Source organism: Stegastes partitus, unplaced genomic scaffold (assembly GCF_000690725.1).
Source record: "Stegastes partitus isolate 25-593 unplaced genomic scaffold, Stegastes_partitus-1.0.2 Scaffold869, whole genome shotgun sequence".
Lineage (NCBI taxonomy): Eukaryota > Metazoa > Chordata > Actinopteri > Pomacentridae > Stegastes > Stegastes partitus.
Genome location: NW_007578600.1, coordinates 226,518 through 248,174, shown reverse-complemented (window position 1 = coordinate 248,174; position 21,657 = coordinate 226,518). Strand labels below are relative to the sequence as shown.

At 41.6% G+C, this 21,657-nt stretch overlaps 1 protein-coding gene across 1 annotated transcript in view; it reads left to right on the top strand.

Moving 5' to 3' along the window:
- The first annotated feature begins 1,638 nt into the window (after nt 1-1,638).
- LOC103365753 (syntaxin-binding protein 4) overlaps nt 1,639-21,657 on the top strand; it is a 75,385-nt gene continuing 55,366 nt past the window's right edge. Inside the window, exon 1 of the mRNA XM_008293284.1 lies at nt 1,639-1,703. Coding sequence (XP_008291506.1) covers nt 1,639-1,703 — 65 coding nt within the window. The remainder of the gene's footprint in view (nt 1,704-21,657) is intronic.

Genomic DNA, 21,657 nt, shown 5'->3' with positions numbered 1-21,657 from the left:
GTGTGAGTGGAGCTGAGGAGAGATGAATGATGTGGCCACCCATCTCTCAGTTACAGTAGTCACAGTGCTGCGGGGATTTTATAGGTGGTCTTTGTAGAAGATGATGATGATGCTCCACTTGGTAAGGTAGAGGTGCTTTAGACGAGTCGTCAATAACGACTGTGTCTAGAAGAGATCGAATGCAGGAAGCATTGACAGCAGGTGAGAGATGACGGAATGACCTTGAGTTCAAATGGCCTACGTGGGTGTTTAAGGTTGTTGAAGTCGGGGTAGAGGTTCGTGACCCTGACATCCCAGTGCTAGGAATGAGAGCAGAAGGCTGATGACTGATGTGGGTGACACAAAACAGGTGTGAGGGCAGATCGGTCAAGAGCGACTGCTGCTGCAGAAGAAGCAAGCATGCAGGTATCTGCTCTGAGACGTGCTTGTTAGGTTGATATTGTTGCAGATGGTTTATCCTTACTACTGAAGTACTGGTTTTCCTTTATGTCAATGCCTTGGGGCAAGAGTGGGAAACCATGTGGTGTCAGGAATAGCAGCTAGGAATGATGAAGTTGAGTGATGAGGATGAGAGGAGGAAGATCTGCTTCGAATTGTGATTTAGAAGCAGACAGGACAACTGGTGACTTGATGAGCCACAGATGTTGACTGAACCTTCATGTCTGAGATGGAAAAACTGTCGAGAGGAAGTCTCTATGAATAGAATACCCTTTATTAGTTCCTCAAGGATATTCTATTCTATTCTATTCTATTCTATTCTATTCTATTCTATTCTATTCTATTTCTTACAAATACATTCTACATAAATACATCCTTATATGTGCTTTAAGTATGTTCCTGAAAGACAGTTTGTGAACAGATGCAAATGCAAAACTACAAGGCAGAAATGTAATAAAATAAAATAAAATAAATGGTGTTTTTGTTTTGATTCATGGATTGAATGCTGTATGTTGTGGGGCTTTGTTTGGCTAGTTAGTTGTTTTTCTTTAGGAGTAACTTTGGAATCATGTAAGACTTTATTTTTGTGGTGTTTTTCCTCATATATCCTTTTTTCTTTGGTATGTGTTATGGTGTTTTTTAGTCAGCTCATACAGTTCAGTTCGGTTAGTTTTGTTTAGTCATTTTGGGAATCCTGACCTGTTTTGTTTGAGTTTTCTGTGTAGTCCAGTCTCTGTGTTGTAAATACTTTTCTTGTAAAAATAAGTAAATAAATGAATAAATGTAACTAGTTGTCTGTCTTTTTTTTTTGGAATTATGTATTTTTGATAAGAAACCCAGCAGCAGACGTCCGGTGTGGCCCCACCGCTCAGACTTTGGTCTTCCTGCTTTGCGCACAGAGAGCTGGACAGAGTTTAAATTCTCTTCCACAGATAGGTTGCTGTCAGTCAGCAGGAACAAAAAAAAAAAAAAAAAAAAGACCTCGGTCAGATTAGAATCGGGCCGACAGAGCGCCCCGTTTCACGCAGCGGTGTCCGTGTCATTGATTTGAAGGGGATGAGTGCTGACACATCCACGCAGTCAGCGCAGCGCCGGTGAGCAGCGGAGTGATGCGTCTCCGGGACCAGGCGCTCTGCCTCCGCTCCGAAGCCTGAGCAGCAGCAGCGGGAGCGGCTCCACACCTCGGACCTCACTCGGATAATGTCTCTGCTGAAACAGCGGGGGAGAGAACTCGAGCGATTCGACGGACTGTCGCTCATTTACTGGTATGTGGGAAAAGTGAAACAAGTTTGGGTTCAGCTCCCTGGCGCAGGGCTCCGGGTTAGAGAAAGCGACGCAGAAGTCCAGAACAAATCAGGCAAATTGTACGTTTCATTAAACATGACTAAAGTGCAGCCTGATCAGTAGTTTTCCCCTGTTAGATTCGGCACATACCGTCAGTGAGAAGCTTTATTCTAACGATCCTGTCACAACCAAATGCGTAAAAGCATAATTAATACGATGATCGCGTCTTTACGCAGAGCATCTGCCAGACTTCTTCTCTTTATAACGTGCCAAACTTGTTTTTTAACTTGAAATATTTTATTCCTGTGAGGTTTTGTCTTGATGTGCTGCAGGTACAGCTGACGGAGATTTACAGAAATATACTGAAAGAGCTGTTATCTCTTTTTTTCTGCTTTAGACTTCACCACCAATAAAGACAAGTTAAACAGCCATAAATTTTCTAAAATAAAGGAGAAAAGCAGTTAAATGATAAGTAATAAGCTTAATTAACACTAACGATCTAGTACATCATATGTGCAGTCAGGTCAATATTTTTAAAACAGGAGGAACACTAATGGTTATATTAATTGGCATTTTAAATCATGTTCATAAAATTAGGTAATGGCTGATTTATTGTTATTATTTTAATCATGCACACATTGACATCTCCATGTGTGGAAACAGCTGATTATTTCTCCTGGAGGGAGACGATATGAGAGTTATCAAAAATCAAGACAGATAAATAAGATAGAATGTGATTAATGGACAAGTAGGGCAATATGGAGAGGGCCAGTTTGTTTTGTTCTTGTGTCCTGAGAGGAGGAGTCTGTCAGCTAAATGTAGTTGCTGAGTGGACTGTTGAGGCTGGGTCAGCCAGGATCGCTTAAAGGCAGGCTGAAGGGAGTTGATACAACACTGCTGGGTGCCCCTCTCGCTTCATGACACCCATCTTTTGCCAGCCGTCTCCTCTCCTACAAGCAGAACCACCCCTAAAGTTTCCCTCATGATTCTCTCCTCCCAGAAGTTACCCGAGCTCTGGGACTACTTTCTGATTTACGTCTCAGGAGCCCTAGAGTTTAATCCTGACTGCAAAGACATAGACCTGGGCCTGTTTCCTCTCAGGATGAACCCCACCATTAAGACCAGGTAGGTGTGACACTGGAGGAGTTTCCACAGATGTTCTATAATCTGTAGAGAAACTGCATCTTTTAGTGGCTTCCAGGAGTGACTTCGGTTTGTCTGGGATAGCTGACATTTGTTTGTAGGGTCAAAATAATGTGAAACCTGACTTAGGGATGATTTGTACAATGAGAATGTTTAGCTCTCCAGTAAGGTGCAGGGGGAAAATAGTCATGTTTTAAGTGCATATGGATGATTGGGAGTTAAGAAATTTAAACTGTGGAGGTTGTACACCTCCGAATGAATCAGAATCAGGGTGAAATTTGTTAAGTTTGTGCCTTTGATCAAAAAGATGATAACCTCTGCATCATTTTTTTTTTCATATTGAGATCTTGATTAAAGCAGCGGGTAATGAAGTGACTTGGTGGGATGGAAATTGTTCCTGGCTGTCTTGGTTTATATCTGATTGTTTACTGATGTATTGCATTTAAAAGACATATTGATTGTCGTTTAGGTGCCTATCGGTCACTTGGATTGAAAGCCGGGCTGTAATAGTGGTTAATGACGGTACGGAATCATAATCGCTCAACGTAAAGCAAATTAAACAACATCAAAAAACAACACAAATAATAAATATTAGACCATTTTATCTCTTCATTTGGAGCTTTTTAAATTACCATCACTGGAGGGATTCCTTCGTATGGCTTGTGCTATCCGGCAACATGAAAACGAATTTATCGTACTGAAGCCATAAACAGTGACAGTTCTGCTGGATCTGCAGTCTCCTGTTTGTGGTCTTGTGTTGTCATCTGTCATTTGTTATTAAGAGCAATAAGACAGGACACATCGCAGGACTTTTTCACACTTGTAAAAACAGAAAGATTAATGTGCACACTGACTCGTTACAAATCGGTGCTGAGCTGCTAATTTGCTGATGTCATCAAGCATCGTCGGCACAACATGCATGCACCACATTCCTCTGAGTGACACCAGATTATGCTGCGCTGCACCGAATCATCCTCTTTTCAAGAAGAAACAATGAGTTCTACGCATTCTTGCTGTGGTCTAAACTATGACTAGGCCTCATATGGCATGAATATGGCCCATTCCATGAAAAATCAGTCAGTGTCTCCCCCAAACCTCCTTCAGAATCAGTTGATATTTTTTTTGTACAGTAACATTAGCATCTTCAATGAAGCCATTGAAAATGTTCTTTTTGTGCTATAAACATGTTCTGAGTCCCTTGAAGAACTTTGGGGTGGCTCCAAATTTCACAGTGTCTAATTCTACTTTTTTTTTTTTTTTGCCAGAGAGAAAGAGGGATGAATGATTGCAGCTGCCAGTGACTCTCTGATAAAGTTCTCCTTTGCTGAGTGTGTAGGCTTGGACAGGTTATAGAGGTGGTTACTAGGCACGGGGGACCCAGGCAGGAGGTTGATGGAGCAGTCATAGAGCTGATAAGGAGATAGGGAAAGGGTGTTGTGCTTGCTGAACACAGGGGCTAGGTTGTGGTGAGCCACCAAAACTCCAGAGAGGTCAAAAGGTTCAGTGGGAATGCCAGATTAAGACCTTGCCTTGGGAGCAGTTTATGTGAGGGTTGTGTCTCTTTGGCCACCAGTATCCTAGCACCAGGGGAGAATTGGGAGAGTCCATGAGGTGGAAGGTGATGCTTTCCTGATAGACAGATAGAGGATGATGGGGATAGTTCAGTGGCACACCTTGGCAAGATGCTTTCTGTTGAGGGTCCGAGCTTCCAGAATGGACTGAAGAGACTCAAAGGGATCTCGAGTTGAAAAGCCAGGTTGAGGTGAAGTTTTCTTCAGCTACTGAGTGCACTAAGGCTGTGAGTTCTTGGGTCAGGTTTTGCCAGGAAAGGGAGGCAGGAAGCTGTAGACGGAGTAGAGACTGGATGGAGGTTTGGCTTACCAGTATTCCCCTAGTCATTGGCATGCCTCCCCTTTTGCTGGGTGTACTGGACAGGTGGAGATAAAGTAACCTTGTTGACCACAGTACAGGCAGGTGTTAGAGGAATAGCAGTTTTCAGGGTTGTCTGGGCAGCAGGAGATGTTGAATGTGGGGAGACGGCCACAAGGACTGTTGGGGAAACTGTGGAGCTCTTTTCTCGGCAACATTAACTCAACATTAACCCAGCCTGGTAGTGAGGGAGATGAAGTCATCCAAGCTGAAGGTTACATCTCAGGAGGCAAGTTAATCCTTCATGGGTCATTTCGTGCTCTCAGGAACACCCTTGAAGAGCCAAAAAGTCATTCCGTGGCGAGGGGTTGGAACTCTATGGCCAGTTCAACCACGCTGCAGGTTTCTTAGCAAAGGCAGTAGAGACGCTGGTCAGTCTCTCTACAGGGAAGGCCTCATAGCTATTGCACGTCTCCGACTGCCTCTCACAGACTGACGGACCCCAGTCCCTGGCTACCCCCTTAAGTAAGCCTAACAAATAAGCAATGATGGAACAGTGGGAGGAGCAAAATACCAGCTGCTACACTTGCTATCAAACTAATATGGACAAAGACTAACGTAGAACACATGAAACAAAACCACAAGCGAGAAAACTACTGGGAGACTCTCATAACAGGAAAGTTAGAAAAACAGGCTGGAAGATAGGCTAACTAAACTATCCACAGACACAAACCCTACAAGGGAAGCTGGGAGCATGTGCTAACAATGGAGCTAACAGATATTGCAATGCTAACCTGAACCGAGAACTACAAGGGCAGGAAAGCTATAAGGATCAGGGGCCGGTGGAACAGCGGTAAACAAAACATAAGGCTATAGGCCAAGAAAACTTAGGTGGCAGAACGGGCACAGGAGGGACAGGCTGGAGTGTGTTTGACGATAAGCGGCGTGTGGCGTGACAGTGTCCGAAGGTGGCCTGGAGGGTTGGAGCAGGTAGGGGAATCAGACGGCTTTGTTTCTTGTCCAGGAATCCTGACGGAACAGGAGATGTACATGTGGCAGAATCCAATCCGTTTTCCCAGGTGGAGGACGAGGCTGGGGGAATCCAGCTGAGGAAGTGCTGTAAAACAGAGAGACGTTACTAGAGGTACAGAAATAGACACAGAGAAAACCAGAACTGGTCTGAGCAGAACTCACAGTAGTCGATTGTATGATCTGACATCAAGTGATGGTCTGAGACGCATTTATGGAGCAAGATGGATGATTTACAGGCAGGTGAGCCCCCAGTGCAGGTGTCCTCGCTCCTCCTGATTAGCACACCGCTCTGACACACACACAGACACACACACACACACACACACACACACACACACAGAGGGAGAGGGGAATGGAGGTGGAGACCTGTCAGCGAAGCAGAGGTGGAGGCACAGGTCCTGAGAAATTGAACTGAACAAAAATGAGATTTTGTCTTCAGATGGTGACACCTGGAGTGGATGTGAAATTAATTTTACATTTTTTAACAGAGCACAAATTTTTGTTTTTTTATGTATCTACCTCCTGTACTTATGAAGGTATGAGGGCTCAAAAATGATGAAGGAACATTTATTTCCAAATCACCAGTCAGACTTATGACACTTGTGTCAAAATGTCACTCTGACTCACTTGTGATTGGTCAGAGGCCGCAGTGACGGTGTTGTGTTGTAGCCTGACCTTCGCTGATTGGCTGGATGAAGTCACGTGATTCTGCCTCTGCCATTTTTAAAGCCTGTGGGAGTTATTATATATGGTTCCTTGCCTGAGAAAAGGTTAAGGACTCGAAAATCTGAAAACATTCATTGTATAAAGAGAAGAAAAGAAAAAGAAAAAAAACCAAGGTTTCATTAATTATACTAAAGCTATTGTACAAAAAATATGCTGATTCCGATTTGTATGATTTACTATTACCCACACACTAAATAATATGATTTTTTTTTTTTTTTTACTGTTCTTTGTTTTCACTTAAGAAGTGAGTTCATGGAATAGGGCTCCAAACACAAAATGCTTACGTCCAAACTACTTTTCGCTTTCTGATTTATAAAAAAAAACATACACAAACTCTTATGCAACCTCCAATTATAGTTTTACCACAGTTCAACTAATCCTCCATGATTACATATATTACTGATTCGTATAAGTACTTCCTCATAGTTTAGTGTCCATTTCATGTCCTGTGGTTGGTCTGCGTTGGTTAAAACTCAGATCAGAGGTCACCATGTTTGATCTGTGGCGAATAGGTTTGTTGTGGAAACACCCAAAGTATCAGAACAGTTAGAGAAGCTTAGATATAAGTAAAACTATAACGCTACAAGTTGTGGTTATTGCTCCAGTCATGCAAGACATTGGATATGGAAGTCTCAGTGCTTGCTGGTTAAAGTATCTATTATGCAGCAAATAACATAATTTCTGTTAATTCCAGTTGTCTTCTGTTATTGTTTGTAAGCTTCTGCCTCCTTAACAGAGATACGTGAAGCACAAGATGTTAAACAAGATGTTGTTAAGACAGCGAGACATATGGTGCGCTGCTGGGCACGAACACGGCTTGTTTCTTTTTCTATCTCACTTCTAGTTCACAGTTTCGCTTTTGGCCGCTTGATTGTCAGGCCAGACAGAACATCAGGCTAAAACTGGCCTTGGTCCAAGTTAAAATACCAGGCTATCAGGGTTGCTGGCCTCTGATATGATGTGACTACCGTGTGTTTGTGTTCTGCTTGTCCTATAGGTGACTCACGTAACGTAGTTCTATAAATATGCATGTGATGATTATTCAGCAGTCAATAAAACCTCGAATGAAATTTAGCTCACAGTATCTCAAATGGGAAATCCCCCATCAGATTGAAAAGGTTTTCTGGAACAGACCCAAATACAGAAAAGGCAGGGTTGACTTTTTAAGCTTTATTGGTGATTGACTGGACAGTAGATGAAGGGACGGAACATGTTAGTAAAACATATTCCTTGATCAGGTTAGAGAGAGAGAGAAGACATTTAGTTAACAGTGCCTTTAATGCCGAACCTTAGAAGAAAAGAAAAAGCTCTCTAATGAATGAGAAATGTACCTGCATGGACCATGAGAAAAGTGAGAAGCTGCTGATATCAGAAGGTTCTCCGGCTGATCGTTGACAGTCTCTGATCTCACACTGAATCCATGCACAATGATTATGACCAACAAAACAACAACAAGAAAAACACAAACAAATGATAAACAAGAAACCATTGGATATATTCCTTTGGAGCATCTTGGCAACAGCAAAACCAGTTTATTGTCCTGAAGCCATAGGCAGCGTGCTGATGGTGATTATTCTGCTGGATTTACAGTCTCATATATGTAGTTTATGTTACTATGGCATCAGCCACTAATCACTTCCACACGTTTAGAAGAAAAAGATCCATTGCTTTGCTCACGTGCACACTGACACGTCCCGGTACTTAATATAATATAACCATGCTGTTTGTAATCTTTTTTAGGGTTTTTTTTTTGGTGCCATATGAATAAAACAGAATAGCACTGAACTGAACAATGTCGTCAGTCTTATTTTAAAGGTCTGTGAAGAAAAACATTTTACGCATCATTTGGCGTGCACGTTGTTTTTGTGTTTTTCTTCGCAGTATCTATAATTAGCTTATGCAACTCAGTTGGACCGGCTAAATCTGTGCAGTAAGAAGCTAAAAGCTTGTAGGTAAACAATACGACTTCTGCTGCGACTTTCAAAGGGAACCAAAAACTAAGCACACAATACATCTTGAAGCTATTAATGGAAACACTGTGCAAAAGTTTAAGGCACCAAGTGAGAATGCTCTCAGTAATACTAATGCCATGACCAGGTTGTATTTTTTTCTTCTGTCTCTTCATGTCGTCCCAGACCAACTCCATGACGTGGAGATATCTGGAGCGTGGACCATCCATTGCTTCTTGTAGCTGACAGTTCTTTAAGACTTTGCCTGGGTGCTCAACGCCCGGCTGCACAATGACATTTGGCGACTCCTTGTTGTGTGATAGATAAGAATCTGAGCATCTGAAGTTCCTTAAACATTTGCGTGAGAACAGGATCACATGTTATCGAAAAAAGAAAAAAAAAAAAGAACCCAGAAATGCTTGGAAGGCAACAGAATCCACAGTTGACATCGTGAGGATTTTGCATCTCGGCAGATTGTCGTTGGTGTCACAAAATTTTGCTCATAAATGCTGCAGTTTCCGATGATTAAATCGTCTGACTTTAGGGCTTCTGAATATTGTCAACCTTCTGTAAAACTTCATAGACAGCACACATTGTTTTTTTTTGAGCTGATGCCCTTGACTTGGTTTTTATTGTGAATTTGACCACAGGCAGTGACAGTGGTGGCAGGTGTGACTGGATGCACTTTGATAGGTCGTTTGCTCGACTCCTGTTCTGTGGAATTCAGTCCTCTGGTGGCAACAAGCATCACTTTAGTCCTGCTGTGACAGAGGAAAACAACATGCTCTCATTAAGTCACCTGGCCTTAGCATCTTTCATCTCTTTATCTGGGACACTCTGTTGAGTTGTGATCTTTCCTGTCCTGTTAATTCAAGGTCATCACTGAATACATGTAATCACGGAACACAGGGTTCCAGCCAAAGGTGGCGTATTACTGATAATATTCCCAGGATCTCACTCATTCTGTTCTCACAGCACCTCTAGTTTGGCAAACAAATGCCTGCTTAGCTTTCCTACCTCTGATGAACTGATACCTGCTAAAGCCCAGATCATCTGAAGACAGACAGTAAAACTGCATGTTCCACACATGCTACAGGTCAGGGGCCGTGTGCAGACTCATGTCCTAAATGTGCACAAAAAACATGTTAAGCTCAAAATGGTGGAGAGGAGCTCCTTTGTTTAAATGATGTGGAATACATACATAGTGACATACATATGGTGCATGAATCAAGAGTCTGGCTTACGTTTCCAGTGCATGCCCAATCAGTGGATTCTGCATGGTCTCTCAAGTTGTGCTCCACACAGATGTCTGCAAAGAGTCTGTGGACATGGGCAGATGAAAAAAAGAATTTCACATGAAGCCTTATGGACACGCTATAGGGGCCATCTGGGACTGTCTCCAATGCTGGCAATGAGACATTCCCAAACAGGACTTCCTTCTCCTAAAGTGAATTCTCAACAGAGTGTGAAAGAAATTCTGTGAAACATAGGAAACAGCACATAAGACACCCTGAGGAACACAGTCCATAGTTCCAACACTTCAGTAGAAAGTAGCTTCAGTAAAACTGTTTGAAGGCAAAGGAGCAGGACCTGTGGCAAAGTCCAAACTAAAGGAAGTCTATACTGTAGTCAATACGAGGTCATTTTTGAAAGCTTATACCAGAGCTGCAGAAATGTGTGAATGACCAGAATCCACTGTGGGAAAGAGTAAACACATTAACCTATAATGGCAAAGAGAAAATATGATTGTATTTAAAGAATGAATTATGAATGTTTCTCTTTGGTTTGTCTCTACCAGCTGTGCACACCTGCAAACACACAGTTCTGATCCTCTGATCATCTGCCAGACATCATTAGGATAATTGGTGAACTGTCCTTAGGTTTGCCAGATTCTCTCTGGGGTCCAATTCTGGGCTTTGGCTCGGGTCGCTGGAAGACAGTCAGAGGCTAAAGCGTCTTGTCTGCATGCTTTGGGTTGTTATGTTTAATGGTGTGTGCTTTAGATTCCTATTTGTTGTGAGGGATGTCATCCTCACGGTCCTGATGACTCTCTATGCTGCCAGAAATATCCTGTTGCTTCATCAGCTAAATCAGCAGTTCCTGATTTTGGTGTTACATATTGGTTGGTCAAGCATGCTTACAATTCGGCTAAACTTTTTTTTTTAACTTGGACGAATAGCCGATAGTATAGTAGTAGTGGATCCTTACATTTGTTGGTGTGTTCGAACAAATTATGAAGTCATTGTTGGCAAAGGAGAACATTTGCTGCACTTGTGGGGTGCATCACTTCCCATATATAAATAAAGCTTGTGTGACTGATGGAAGCTGACAGTTGGTGGTACTTATTCATTCAGATTCTTTCCTGAGGAGTTGCTTCAAGCAAGGCATTGGGTTCTTGACCACCTCCGCCACAAAGACCAAGCCTGCTTAGATTGGCTGCACAGTTGGCTCCAGGAAGAGTTTTTTTTCCTTTCCTTTCTTTCACAATGGTAGATTTCAACCTTGCAATCCACACTTGACATCCATGTGTTTGATATTGTCTCACTCTCTCCCACTGGTACCAAGAAGCTGGAGTTAGAACATCAAAGCAGCTCGTATCAGTTTCAGTGTGAGATTTCTGAAATAGGCTTGATAAAGTGGGTATTGTCGTCCATTTATAAGTCTGAACAATTAGTAGTGCATCTCAAACAATTGAAACACTATGCATCCTTTGGTCTAGTTCAGTAGATGCAACCACAATTATGGGAACAAACTTGAACGTTGTCCAGAAGACAGTCACTGATTCCCTCCACAGAAGGTCATTGCTGAAAAGGCTGGCCATTGAGTGTTTTTTGTAGCGTATTAATGGAAAGTTGACTGGAAGGGAAAAGCGTCGTAGGAAAAGGTGCACAAGCAACAGGAACGATCGCAGCCGTGAGAGACTTGTTAAGAAAAGGTGATACAAGAATTTTGAAGAGTTTCACAAGGACTGAAGGTGGTGTCAGTGCATCAAGAACCATCAGGCACAGATGTCTTCAGGAAACGAGCGACAACTGGATGGAACTGAACATGGCGGCCTTTGATGGCTCAGTCTGTTAGAACATCTCACATTGTTGGATGGAAATGTTGTACGATGCTTCTCGGCTCTGGCCTTTTATTTTCTCCCCCGTAGCTGTCGTTTATTTTATTTTTGCAGACTCTTAACAGACACTGTGAGAATCAGCTCCATTCTTCCTTGTCAGGTGAAATCAATGTACAGTAATGGAATCCCAATTCACCCGTTATCGACTACTCTCGTCACCGCTCCCTCTGGTGATAATCGACTTGCTGTGAATGACTTCTTTGGGATTGATTTTCTCTCCGCAAAAAGATGTTGATCCTGAAGCAGAATGCTGACTGGTTTGGCCTCCAGGGAAGTTTGTTTGTTGATTTCTTTCTCTCTCGCTCGTTCAACTTATTGATGTTTCTTCACTTTGGTGACTGTTCTGCTGGGTCTGTTTAGGAACGTCAAAGGTGTCGGAAACGTTTCGTTATTTCAAGTGAGAAGATATATGTGGGCTGCTGGTTTGTCCCCTAACAGTTGTAATTAGCCAAGATGAGTTTAATGACTCTCATGCAACTAAAGGCAAGGTAAAGTAATTAAAGCAGCCCTCACTCATGTGTCCATTTTGTCTCCAGGATGTGCTGCTTTAAGATGGACTTCTTTGACTTGTTTTGTATGAGGTCGTATGTTAACTTCTTCAGAAGGAGCAGTCAAGTTAAAGTTCTGAACCAAGACTGTTTTGAACCCAGTACAGCAAAGATTTTTGCTCCACTGTCAGATTCAGAACAGAAATGTACCGGTCCAACAAACATGGACCATGTAACTACAGCTGATGGCTTTATCCAGTGTTGTATTATCATAGTGGACGTTAACTGCATGTTGGATGTCTCTCGATGTCTCCACAAAAAAAACAAGCCTGACAATTTTCACAACTTCTGTTTTAATATGCAATAAATAGGATGATGGGGAGTCGGGAATTTGCTGAATCAAAGTGCTTTTGATGAATTCGGATGGACGTGAACCTTGACAGTCATGTGCGCCCACCATCCACCCCAAACCTCCAATTAGCAACCTAGGAACAGCTCATGACTGTAGTGCTTCATTCCCACAAGAACAGTCCTTTCCCATGAACATAATCCAGCCAGTGATTACATTTACTACCACAATGTACTTTAGACAACTCATTAGTAATACATGAATGTAATTTCTAGGAGACAGGCTTGTGTATGTGTCAAGGTTTACTGAGAAGTCAGACACTATCAAGGACGAGGAGTTTTCTTGTTTCACGATGTCACGGGAAAGCTTCTTTCACTTTGTATGTAAAAGGAGCAACAAAGTCTGCATAATGAGGCTGGAGTGGTAGAGGAAAGGAATACACCACTGGAATATCATCAAGAAGACTGGAATCTATGTCCTCGGTGGGACTGTTGTTTTGTTCTTTGTTCAGTTTCAGTGACTCTTTTATGCTACAGAGCTACTTTGTTAAGCTTCGGCACCAAAACTATTTGATTAGGTTTAGAAAAAGATTGTGATCACATTATTTTACGACATCAAATTACCAAGTCTCTGGTCATATTGTGTGCAGTTTATGCAAACACACTCAGTCCGTCTGATCTGCTTATGTGACAGTTTAAAAAAATGCACAGGTACTCACTGGAATTACTCAGAGCGCAGACAATCTGTAATGCATGTCATCTTCTTATCCTGTATTTGTCCAGCTGCTTTTAGATTATTACATTCATTATTGAACTCTATTCATCTAAACATCCTCAAAGAAGTGAAAGAAATAGTTTTTACTTTGTTCACTTCTTTGAGCCAAAGTATTTCTTTATTCCCTCCGTAATCAGCACAAACCTCTGCTACAAATGTGGCTGTTTGTTATCACGTTCTTCATTTAGTGGAACTTCTCCTTGTGTTCTGGATCAGGACTGAAAGATGAGGAGAAAAGGTCAGGAGTACATGCAATTCAAAATTGTTAACATAAATACAATATCCTCATCCCTCCTGACTTTACTTTGGAGATTTCTACTTCAAAAGCCAGCATATTTGCAGCTTAAATCAAAAATAAATCTACTTATAAAATGAATACAGGCAGGGGAAAGCATTGGTAAAATAATCCCGGGCGAGCCTCTCCTAATCAGCTGTAGCTACACAGCAATGGGGCTTTTTATCCCTGAAATAATAATAATATATGTTTAATTAATATTTCAGAGCAGGGAGAGGCCTTTGATATGATTTTTTCTAGCTTGTTTATCCAATCTTTTCTACAGAAGGTTAAAGAGGCTACAGGTTTTGTTAATTTTGTTTTACAAGTGAACAGAATAATTACTTTAGTAATGCAGCGCTGAGCGGCATGCAAAAAAATCATATGGTTGTTGTTGCTGAGTCATGTTTTTGGTGGGAATAGTAGTTGTTGTATTTGCAAAAACAGGTAGCTCCATTTTTGTAGATTTTCAGAATTTGTTTGCTTGAGATAATATCAATCAAACTGAAGTTGAGTGGATTTGACTCAGACATGACAAAAACAGAGATAACTTAAGTTTGATTGTTGTGTTTTTTTAAGTGTGTTTTTCGAAGGTTTCTGAAGATGGAGTTATCTGTTTTTGCAAATGAGCTCTTCAAAAGGAAATTGATGACGTGAGCTTTGCTGCAGTCGTTCCCTTACGTCTGGAGAATCTGATTTGTGAGCCGGGATCTGTGTAGCACCACAGTGCTCCATTTATAATGGGATGTCATAACACATTTTACCTTTATACTCTAGTGAGCAAGTAAAGAACAAACACTAAAACATAACTGAATGGGTTAGCGGGCTTAGTGCAAATCTAATTTGGTCGACATGTAAAGGCTTCATCATTTGCTGTTTTAGGATTATGTCTTCTACAAAGCCCTATAGAAAAATGGAATTGGTTTTAAAAATACTTGTAGTTGAGAGGAAAACTCTAGCACTAAGAATCCCCATCGCTCAAATGTACACAAAATGGTTTATATACCATCCTCAAAGACCCTCTTGTTATCAACGCAGCAAATTCCACTGCGTTGATCTGTTATCTCAAATATAACATGCTCTGGAGCAGCTAAGCTACCTCACTAACCCCAAATTCAGCCCTTATAGACTGTACTGCACTGCCCCATTATGATTCATTCTTTCAACCAGCTTCCTGTAGCTTCAACTGTTAACTAGACACTGTTCCAGGTTATGAAGCTGGTGAACATTTTACCAACAGTGTGCAAAGCTGTTATCAAAGCAGACACACTGGCTACTCTACTAAATCTAAAGTATTGAACATTTTGCATTCTTTCCACTTTTGTCTCCAATTCCATATGTGTTATTTCTTGGTTGTTTTAATGTCTTCAGATTGCTCAACATTGTACAAAACAGAAGAACATAGAAAATCTCTTGATCAGATGGGGCATCAAAACCTTTGGCTGTACATTGAAAGTGGTGAAGGAGAAACGACAGACCTGTTTGAGCTGACTGAAGTGGTCAGATCCTTTATGTAAATGCTTTAAATGTTGTAAATACTCAATTACAGGTAAAAGTCATGTATCCAGAGTGTTATTTGAGTAAAAGTATAGGAGTATAATTTTAATCCAGATATACTAAAGTTATACAGAATGGTTCATCTTATCACTGTGTTACTTTATCATTCTGTTTTTTATCCCTAACAAATGGCTGTAGTTCATCATTGTGGACTTCATTTGGGATACTAAGCACGACTAGGTATAGATCAGCAGCACTGCGTCATACCACACAAGTACTCCATGTATTTTCATATACTTTAACGTAAAAGTAGCTTGTAACTATAATTCAAATGTTTCCATATCACAAACATGAAAGAGTTTTCTTTAGAGCTCCCTGTTTTATTAAACTGATTAAGTGTTCCATCTGAAGATTGTGGTAGTTGCTGATTTGAAGTTTCTGCCTTGTATGCACATCATGCCGTGCTGAAATATTCCTTTTCATATGCATATATCTCCTCTCTGTATCTGCCAGGCAGCCTGCAGCCTCAGAGCCAGTGTACCACTTGGGGGGGAAAAAAAATATATAATGGTTTATTATAACTTTGGACACCAAAGTGTCCGTGTTCAGAGCTATTGCAGCTTCTGAATGTGTCCTTTTGTTTAAAGTTTGCTTTCATTTCCTATTATTTCATGAATGAGTCGTGTGCTACAGCTTACTAATCACTGAACTAATCAGCCGTATTAAAGTGGGGTTGTTACTGATGATGCAAACCTCATTTCTTACTGTTGGCGCTGCACAATAATTTTCAAAGCTGCTATTGAAAAATATGTAAATGCAGTGTGATGTATGTGATAGTGAGTTAGCAAAACTAGCGATTGGGAATGCAATTCTTTAATACAAACAAGCCTACACAACCAGAGATAATATGTGTTGTTAGTTCAGTGGATCACTTTTAAGTACGCTGAATAAAAATATAAAGACAGAATGTAATATTTTATTCAATTCTAACCACTATCTTTAACATTGGGGAAAATATATTTGTTGCTCCAACAGAGCATCTCCACAACAGAATGGACATCATGAAAGAACCAACTATGACTTTAGTGAACATGTTAATGGCAGATTTAGAGTGAGGTGATGGACCAGAAATCACAAATTAGTAATGAGTGTGTCCATCAGTTCCTCACAACTGTGATGCATAGAGTTAATGAAGTTGTCATTGCTGGCATGTGGAATGTGGTCCCACAGTTTCTGAAGGTTTGGCAAAGTTGGTGGATATTCTGGGGGGCAGGGTCACACTGTGACAGATGTTGGATGGCTGACATGTCTGGAGAGTCTGCAGTCTGCTAAGACTAAAGCATTTCCAGCTGCTAGGAGGTCAGTGGGTATTCTGGTGACATGAGGATGTCTTGTTAAAATGTTATAGTCGTAAATGAACAGAATGACAATAGTTGTGAGGATTTCATCTCGATATCGCTCTGCATTGAGACTGCCATTGAAGGACACGTGTTCTTTGTCCGTGGCATATCCCTGTGGATGCCACCACTCCTCTGCCTCCATGGGCTGCTGTCTGTATGACTTTGATTTCATAGAGTCCCTTCCTGAGGTGTTGGATAGCTTGCCAGAACTTCTTGGGCAATCTGAAAGTTTTTCTCCAAAGCCTCTATGAATTCCTTCCACAACTGAGTTTTAGCTCCTGCAGCTGTAGCCCTTTTGGCCAACTGGTAACCGTCTGCTGCTTCACAGGAGACCCTGTTGCCAACCAAGCCCGAAAAGCCTTCTTCTTCAGCCTGACAGCTTCCTTCACCACTGGTGGACACCAGCAGGTTTTCAGGTTGCCACTGCGACAGGCACCAGTGATCCTCTGGCTGCAGATTCTCAAATGTGCTTCTGCAATAAAGGCTTTGAAAATTGTCCACTCAGATTCCATGATCCCAGCCTCCCCTTGGATGCAGGAGAAACTCTTCTGGAGGTGGGAGTTGAAGGCCTCTGCCAGACGTTCCCAGTTCACCCTCACTACACATTTGGGTTTACCAGGTCTGTTTGGCAGACTTCCACGCCAACGGATCCAACTCACCATCAGGTGGTGGTCAGCTGATAGCTTTGCTCCTCTTTTCACCCAAGTTTTCGAGACATACAGCTGAAGGTCTGATGACATGACCACAAAGTTGATCATTGACCTTTGACCAGGTACACTAATTAGTCCCCAGGCGACCCACCTTCCAGGACACCACCCAGAGACTCCAAGAAGGCTGAGAACACTGAACTGCTGTTTGGTGCATAAGTACAAACTACAGTCAGAGTTTTCTTGTCTGCAACATGTAGTGGCAGAGAGGAGACCCGTTCGTTCTCCAGGAAGAACTCCAACAAAGCAGCGCTCAACCGGGGGCTTGTGAGGAACCCCACACCCACCCAGCGTCTTTCACCTTGGGCAACCCCAGAAAAGAGTCCAACCCCTCTCCAGGAGTTTGGTTCCAGAACCTTAACTGTGTGTGGAGGTGAGCCCAATTACATCTAGTCAGAACCACTCTACCTCCTGCACCAGCTCAGGTCCCTTCCCCACCAATGACCAGTCTACGCCACCAGGGGACGGCGTGCCTGGGATCCAGCTCCTGCCTGCTGCCCGGTGAACCCAGCACCCGACCCTGATTTCCAGCCCAGTGGGCCCACCCTAGCAGTGGGCCCACTGGGCTTCATCATGCTCATGTGCAACAGATGTGAGTGGATTCCTTTAGGTGATTCCTCACAGTCTGAGCAGAAATTCTCTGCTTGTGGGCACCACGACTTCATCAGGAGTTTTTGTTGTTGATCGCAAATGATTTTGCAGGTAGACAAGTCGGCTGTGATGATCCTTGACTCGGATGATGATGTGTGGTCTGTGGTCATGTGGCAGACTGTCTGTCATATCCTGCTGTCGTAGGTGATTTACAATAATGACAGACAAGAAATTGTTGACATGGATATTTGAGTGCCTAGATTCAGCATTAACTGACATGCCAGTAACCAGCATGCCAACAGCCTGTTCTCATCTTTCTGTTGTTATCTGTGGCATCGTGTCATTTGAAAAATAAAGCTACACAGTATCCATAACCTTTCAAAACCCCAATGGAAATTAGATTTTTTAAACTTTTAACCATTTGCATTCTGTTTGTGTTGTTGTATATTGTGCATTTATTGTTCAGTGGAGGATACTACAAACAGACAACCACAGTGAGCTACTAGATGAAATGCGTTGAGGTATACAATGCTTTTAACTCTGCTTGCTTGCGGCTTAGTTTGGTCTATCCACATCTTTATTGTAAAATGGTAAAACATAACAGGCTGTGTTTGTTTATTAGGCTTGAGACAGACAATTCTGAACCTACCTTAGAGAATCATTTGATCTTTCAGGACCTGTTATTATTTGCTGTTCACTAAAACTGCAGTTTCTCTTCTATAGAGGGCAGCCTTGTAACTGGAAACACAGGGATCACCCATCTCTGTGGCTTGTTTTTTTTTTTTGGTCTTCTCTTTGTATTGCACCCTACTACAGACACACACACGCACACACACACACACATTATAACACAAGATTTAGACATTTGTGGTTGTGTGTGGGGGGGAGTACATGTGCGTGTGCCTCTCTGTGATTGGGTCTGGGCCTGTTTGATTTCTCAGTGTGGATTGGATAATCCCATAATCTGATAACAACCCACTGTGCAGATTTAGTGATTAAAGTTCTGAGGCAAATGGTTGTTTCCATGGCTGCCAAATAGAGGAAGAGAATAAATCCGTATCTGCGGCGAGAATGTGATGTGATTGGGTAAAAATATATACTGGTATATATAAGTTGATCCATATGTATTTACATATATATATATAGTTAAAGAATTAAATGATATGGCTGTGTTTGTGAGAGAACTGAAGAAAGCACTTCTCTTTAGTCATTAAGTCACTGTGGCTTTTCCAGCTTTCATGTACTAACTGAGTGTCTTGTGAATGTGCCACCATGTCTGGATGGTATGTTTGAATGACAAACGGTTACTTTTATGGCTGGATAAAACCAGCAATGGCACGTTTTCCATGTCTGAACGCCTCTACAGTCTCAGGCTTAAACTGATTACTCTACTTACATGTGTATTCTCTATTACAGTTCCCATTGTTCCTTAGGCATCTGGCATCGATGTAAATATTATATAGAGACAATGTTCCCACCATAGTAAATATGCAACCATCTCAAAACTGCTTTTATTGCAATCATGAAATTCCCCGCAGCTCTCCAGACAGTTTGTTTTAGCTCACTGTTTTGATAGTCTGGCTCCCAAACTCTGCTCTCATCAAACTTGTTTCCAACAGTAGCTGGCAGCTGTTCAAGGTTTAAGGTTCAAGGTGAGTGTTATTATCCCCAAGGGGCCATTTGTCCTACAGTCAGCACCACGCCGCCACAGTGGTACGCAATAACTGCACACTCTAGAACTACACGACATGACAATCAAATTCGATAAAATAATGTATATATACATATCGTGTAGTGCTGTTTAAAAAGACAATGGTACCATGTGGTAGTGTGTTGGTCCTGCATCTATACAGGAAGGTACAGAGATTTCTGAGGTCAGTCCCTGCAAATTTTCGGCTTACTTTCACAATTCGCTCCAACCTCTTCTTGTTCTTCAGGGTAAGTTAAAACAAATACATTAAAAGAAGAGGAAAACATTTTGAGAAATGAGGTGTAGGGAGGTGATGTTGAACTTTATAAGTTTGCAATCAAAATACATGCACTGGTTTCTACAAACAACCTCAGTTTTTGATTCAAAGGTTGGTTTGTTGTCAGTTGTGATCCATAAGTAATTATATTGTCAGACAACTTCAACAGCCTGACCATGAATGGACACAAGAGAAACAAATGGAGGTTCCTTCTAAAATCAGTTTTTTCTTCCATTTTTGACACATTTATACTCAGATGAGATCGTCCACATCAATCACTGCGATCATCGACTACTGACATCATCACTGAGCAGAGACACGTTAACAGAGTCATCTACTTAATAATGTGTCTATCTAGATAATTACTCTGACTCCCATTTGTAAATAAAACAAATAAAAGCGGGACGCAGCCCTGGGGGGGTACCGGGGTAAGATAAAAGCTCATCAGATAATTCACCATTCACTCTCACTTTCTGAAATCTGTCAGTCAAACAGTCAACCAGCCCTGATATTAAGCCGGGGTCAATGTTGTAAAAGCTGGTCTGCTAAAATAGGAGGTTAGCTCAATGTGCAAGACCTGCAAAAAGCCACAGACACAGTTCACCAAGTTCAAGGAAGGTATTGTGTTCTTTTTCATGTTGCTCTTCCAGCCTGGTGGAAACTGGCTTTATAGTCTTACTTTATATTCTTTGTACAACAACATGAATTTCATATATATGTATAGATTTTTTTAACACAAATTTGTAGGTGATGAGAGAAGACGATGCTTGTGGATGTGGAAATGGATAAACATAGATGTTGCTGCATTGGATACAGATAAATATGGCTGTCACTGCAAAGAAATGACAAATTCTAAACTGTGAATGCTTCACACACGTCTTCAACACAAAAGATCTGCACAATCGCCACAGTTTGAAGGTGGCAACTCAGATTAGTGTCATCGATTCAGTATCTGATTAAATGTAAAATATAGTCACAATCTGTCCTTGTGTTCCTGGTTACATGGCTAGAAACGTGGATGTGCCGTCACTCATCACTTCATCACTGAGTTATGCACAAAAACGTATTTTGTACCATCACAGGGATTTTTGACCACCAAGTTCTGACCTTAAGTGAATGTTTGTGCCAAATTAGGAGCAAATCCCTGAAGGTGTTCCTGAAATAATTCTTTTTTCCAGATATTGTGGAGCAGACAACCCAAACACATCATGCCTCTGGTCAGAGCTGTCGCTGCCATGGAGGCATAAAAACAGAAAGTGTGATCTCGGCAGTGAAGTCAGTGAATATATGGCAACACCCTTAAGCCCTCTGCTTTTTTTTTTTTGGTTCAGGTTCAAAACACTCTTCTTTGCAAGATGCTTTGAAGAGCTGCTAAGCTTCTCTAGGTATTAGGTTTTTTTTTTTTTTTTTCAAACGCAGGATTTCATATGTTATGTAATCCAGTGGCTGATCAAAGTAAACACAAGTCACCCAAATTAAACGCTTATTGAAAGAATTTAGGTGGATTAACCCAGACAATGGGTTGCCATTTGAAAAACACGCAAACAAACCAAAGCACTGACACATGGATATGAGAGGAGAGGAGACGCTGATGAATGTAAGGCTTAAGGTCCAGAGCAAGTGAGTCACGTCCCTGTGACAGACTGTCAGCACGATAAAAGGAACAATGAATCGCTCTGTGCACAACTGCAATTCTTCACAGATTTTCTCAGAGATACAAATCACAATAATCGTGACATTACACGTGAATGTAAATGACTTTCACTGAGAGCACGGGAAGTTCATGTGGAGACTATATGCCAGTGTTACTGATGGCCAAGCTGGATTTTGCAGCTTGTGAGGCAGCAAATGATCATATGATAACGCCTAAAATACCAACACAGCTATGCTTTTTATATGGAAGATGGTAGTATATGCTCCAAACACAGAACTTTCCCAAACTCACAGCAGCATTCACTTCGAGCCATGAAGCTGCTCAGACACTGTTAATGTGTAAAAAGAATATAATGTCAAGCCTACATAGTCAGCAGCAAAGACTGCAAAACATC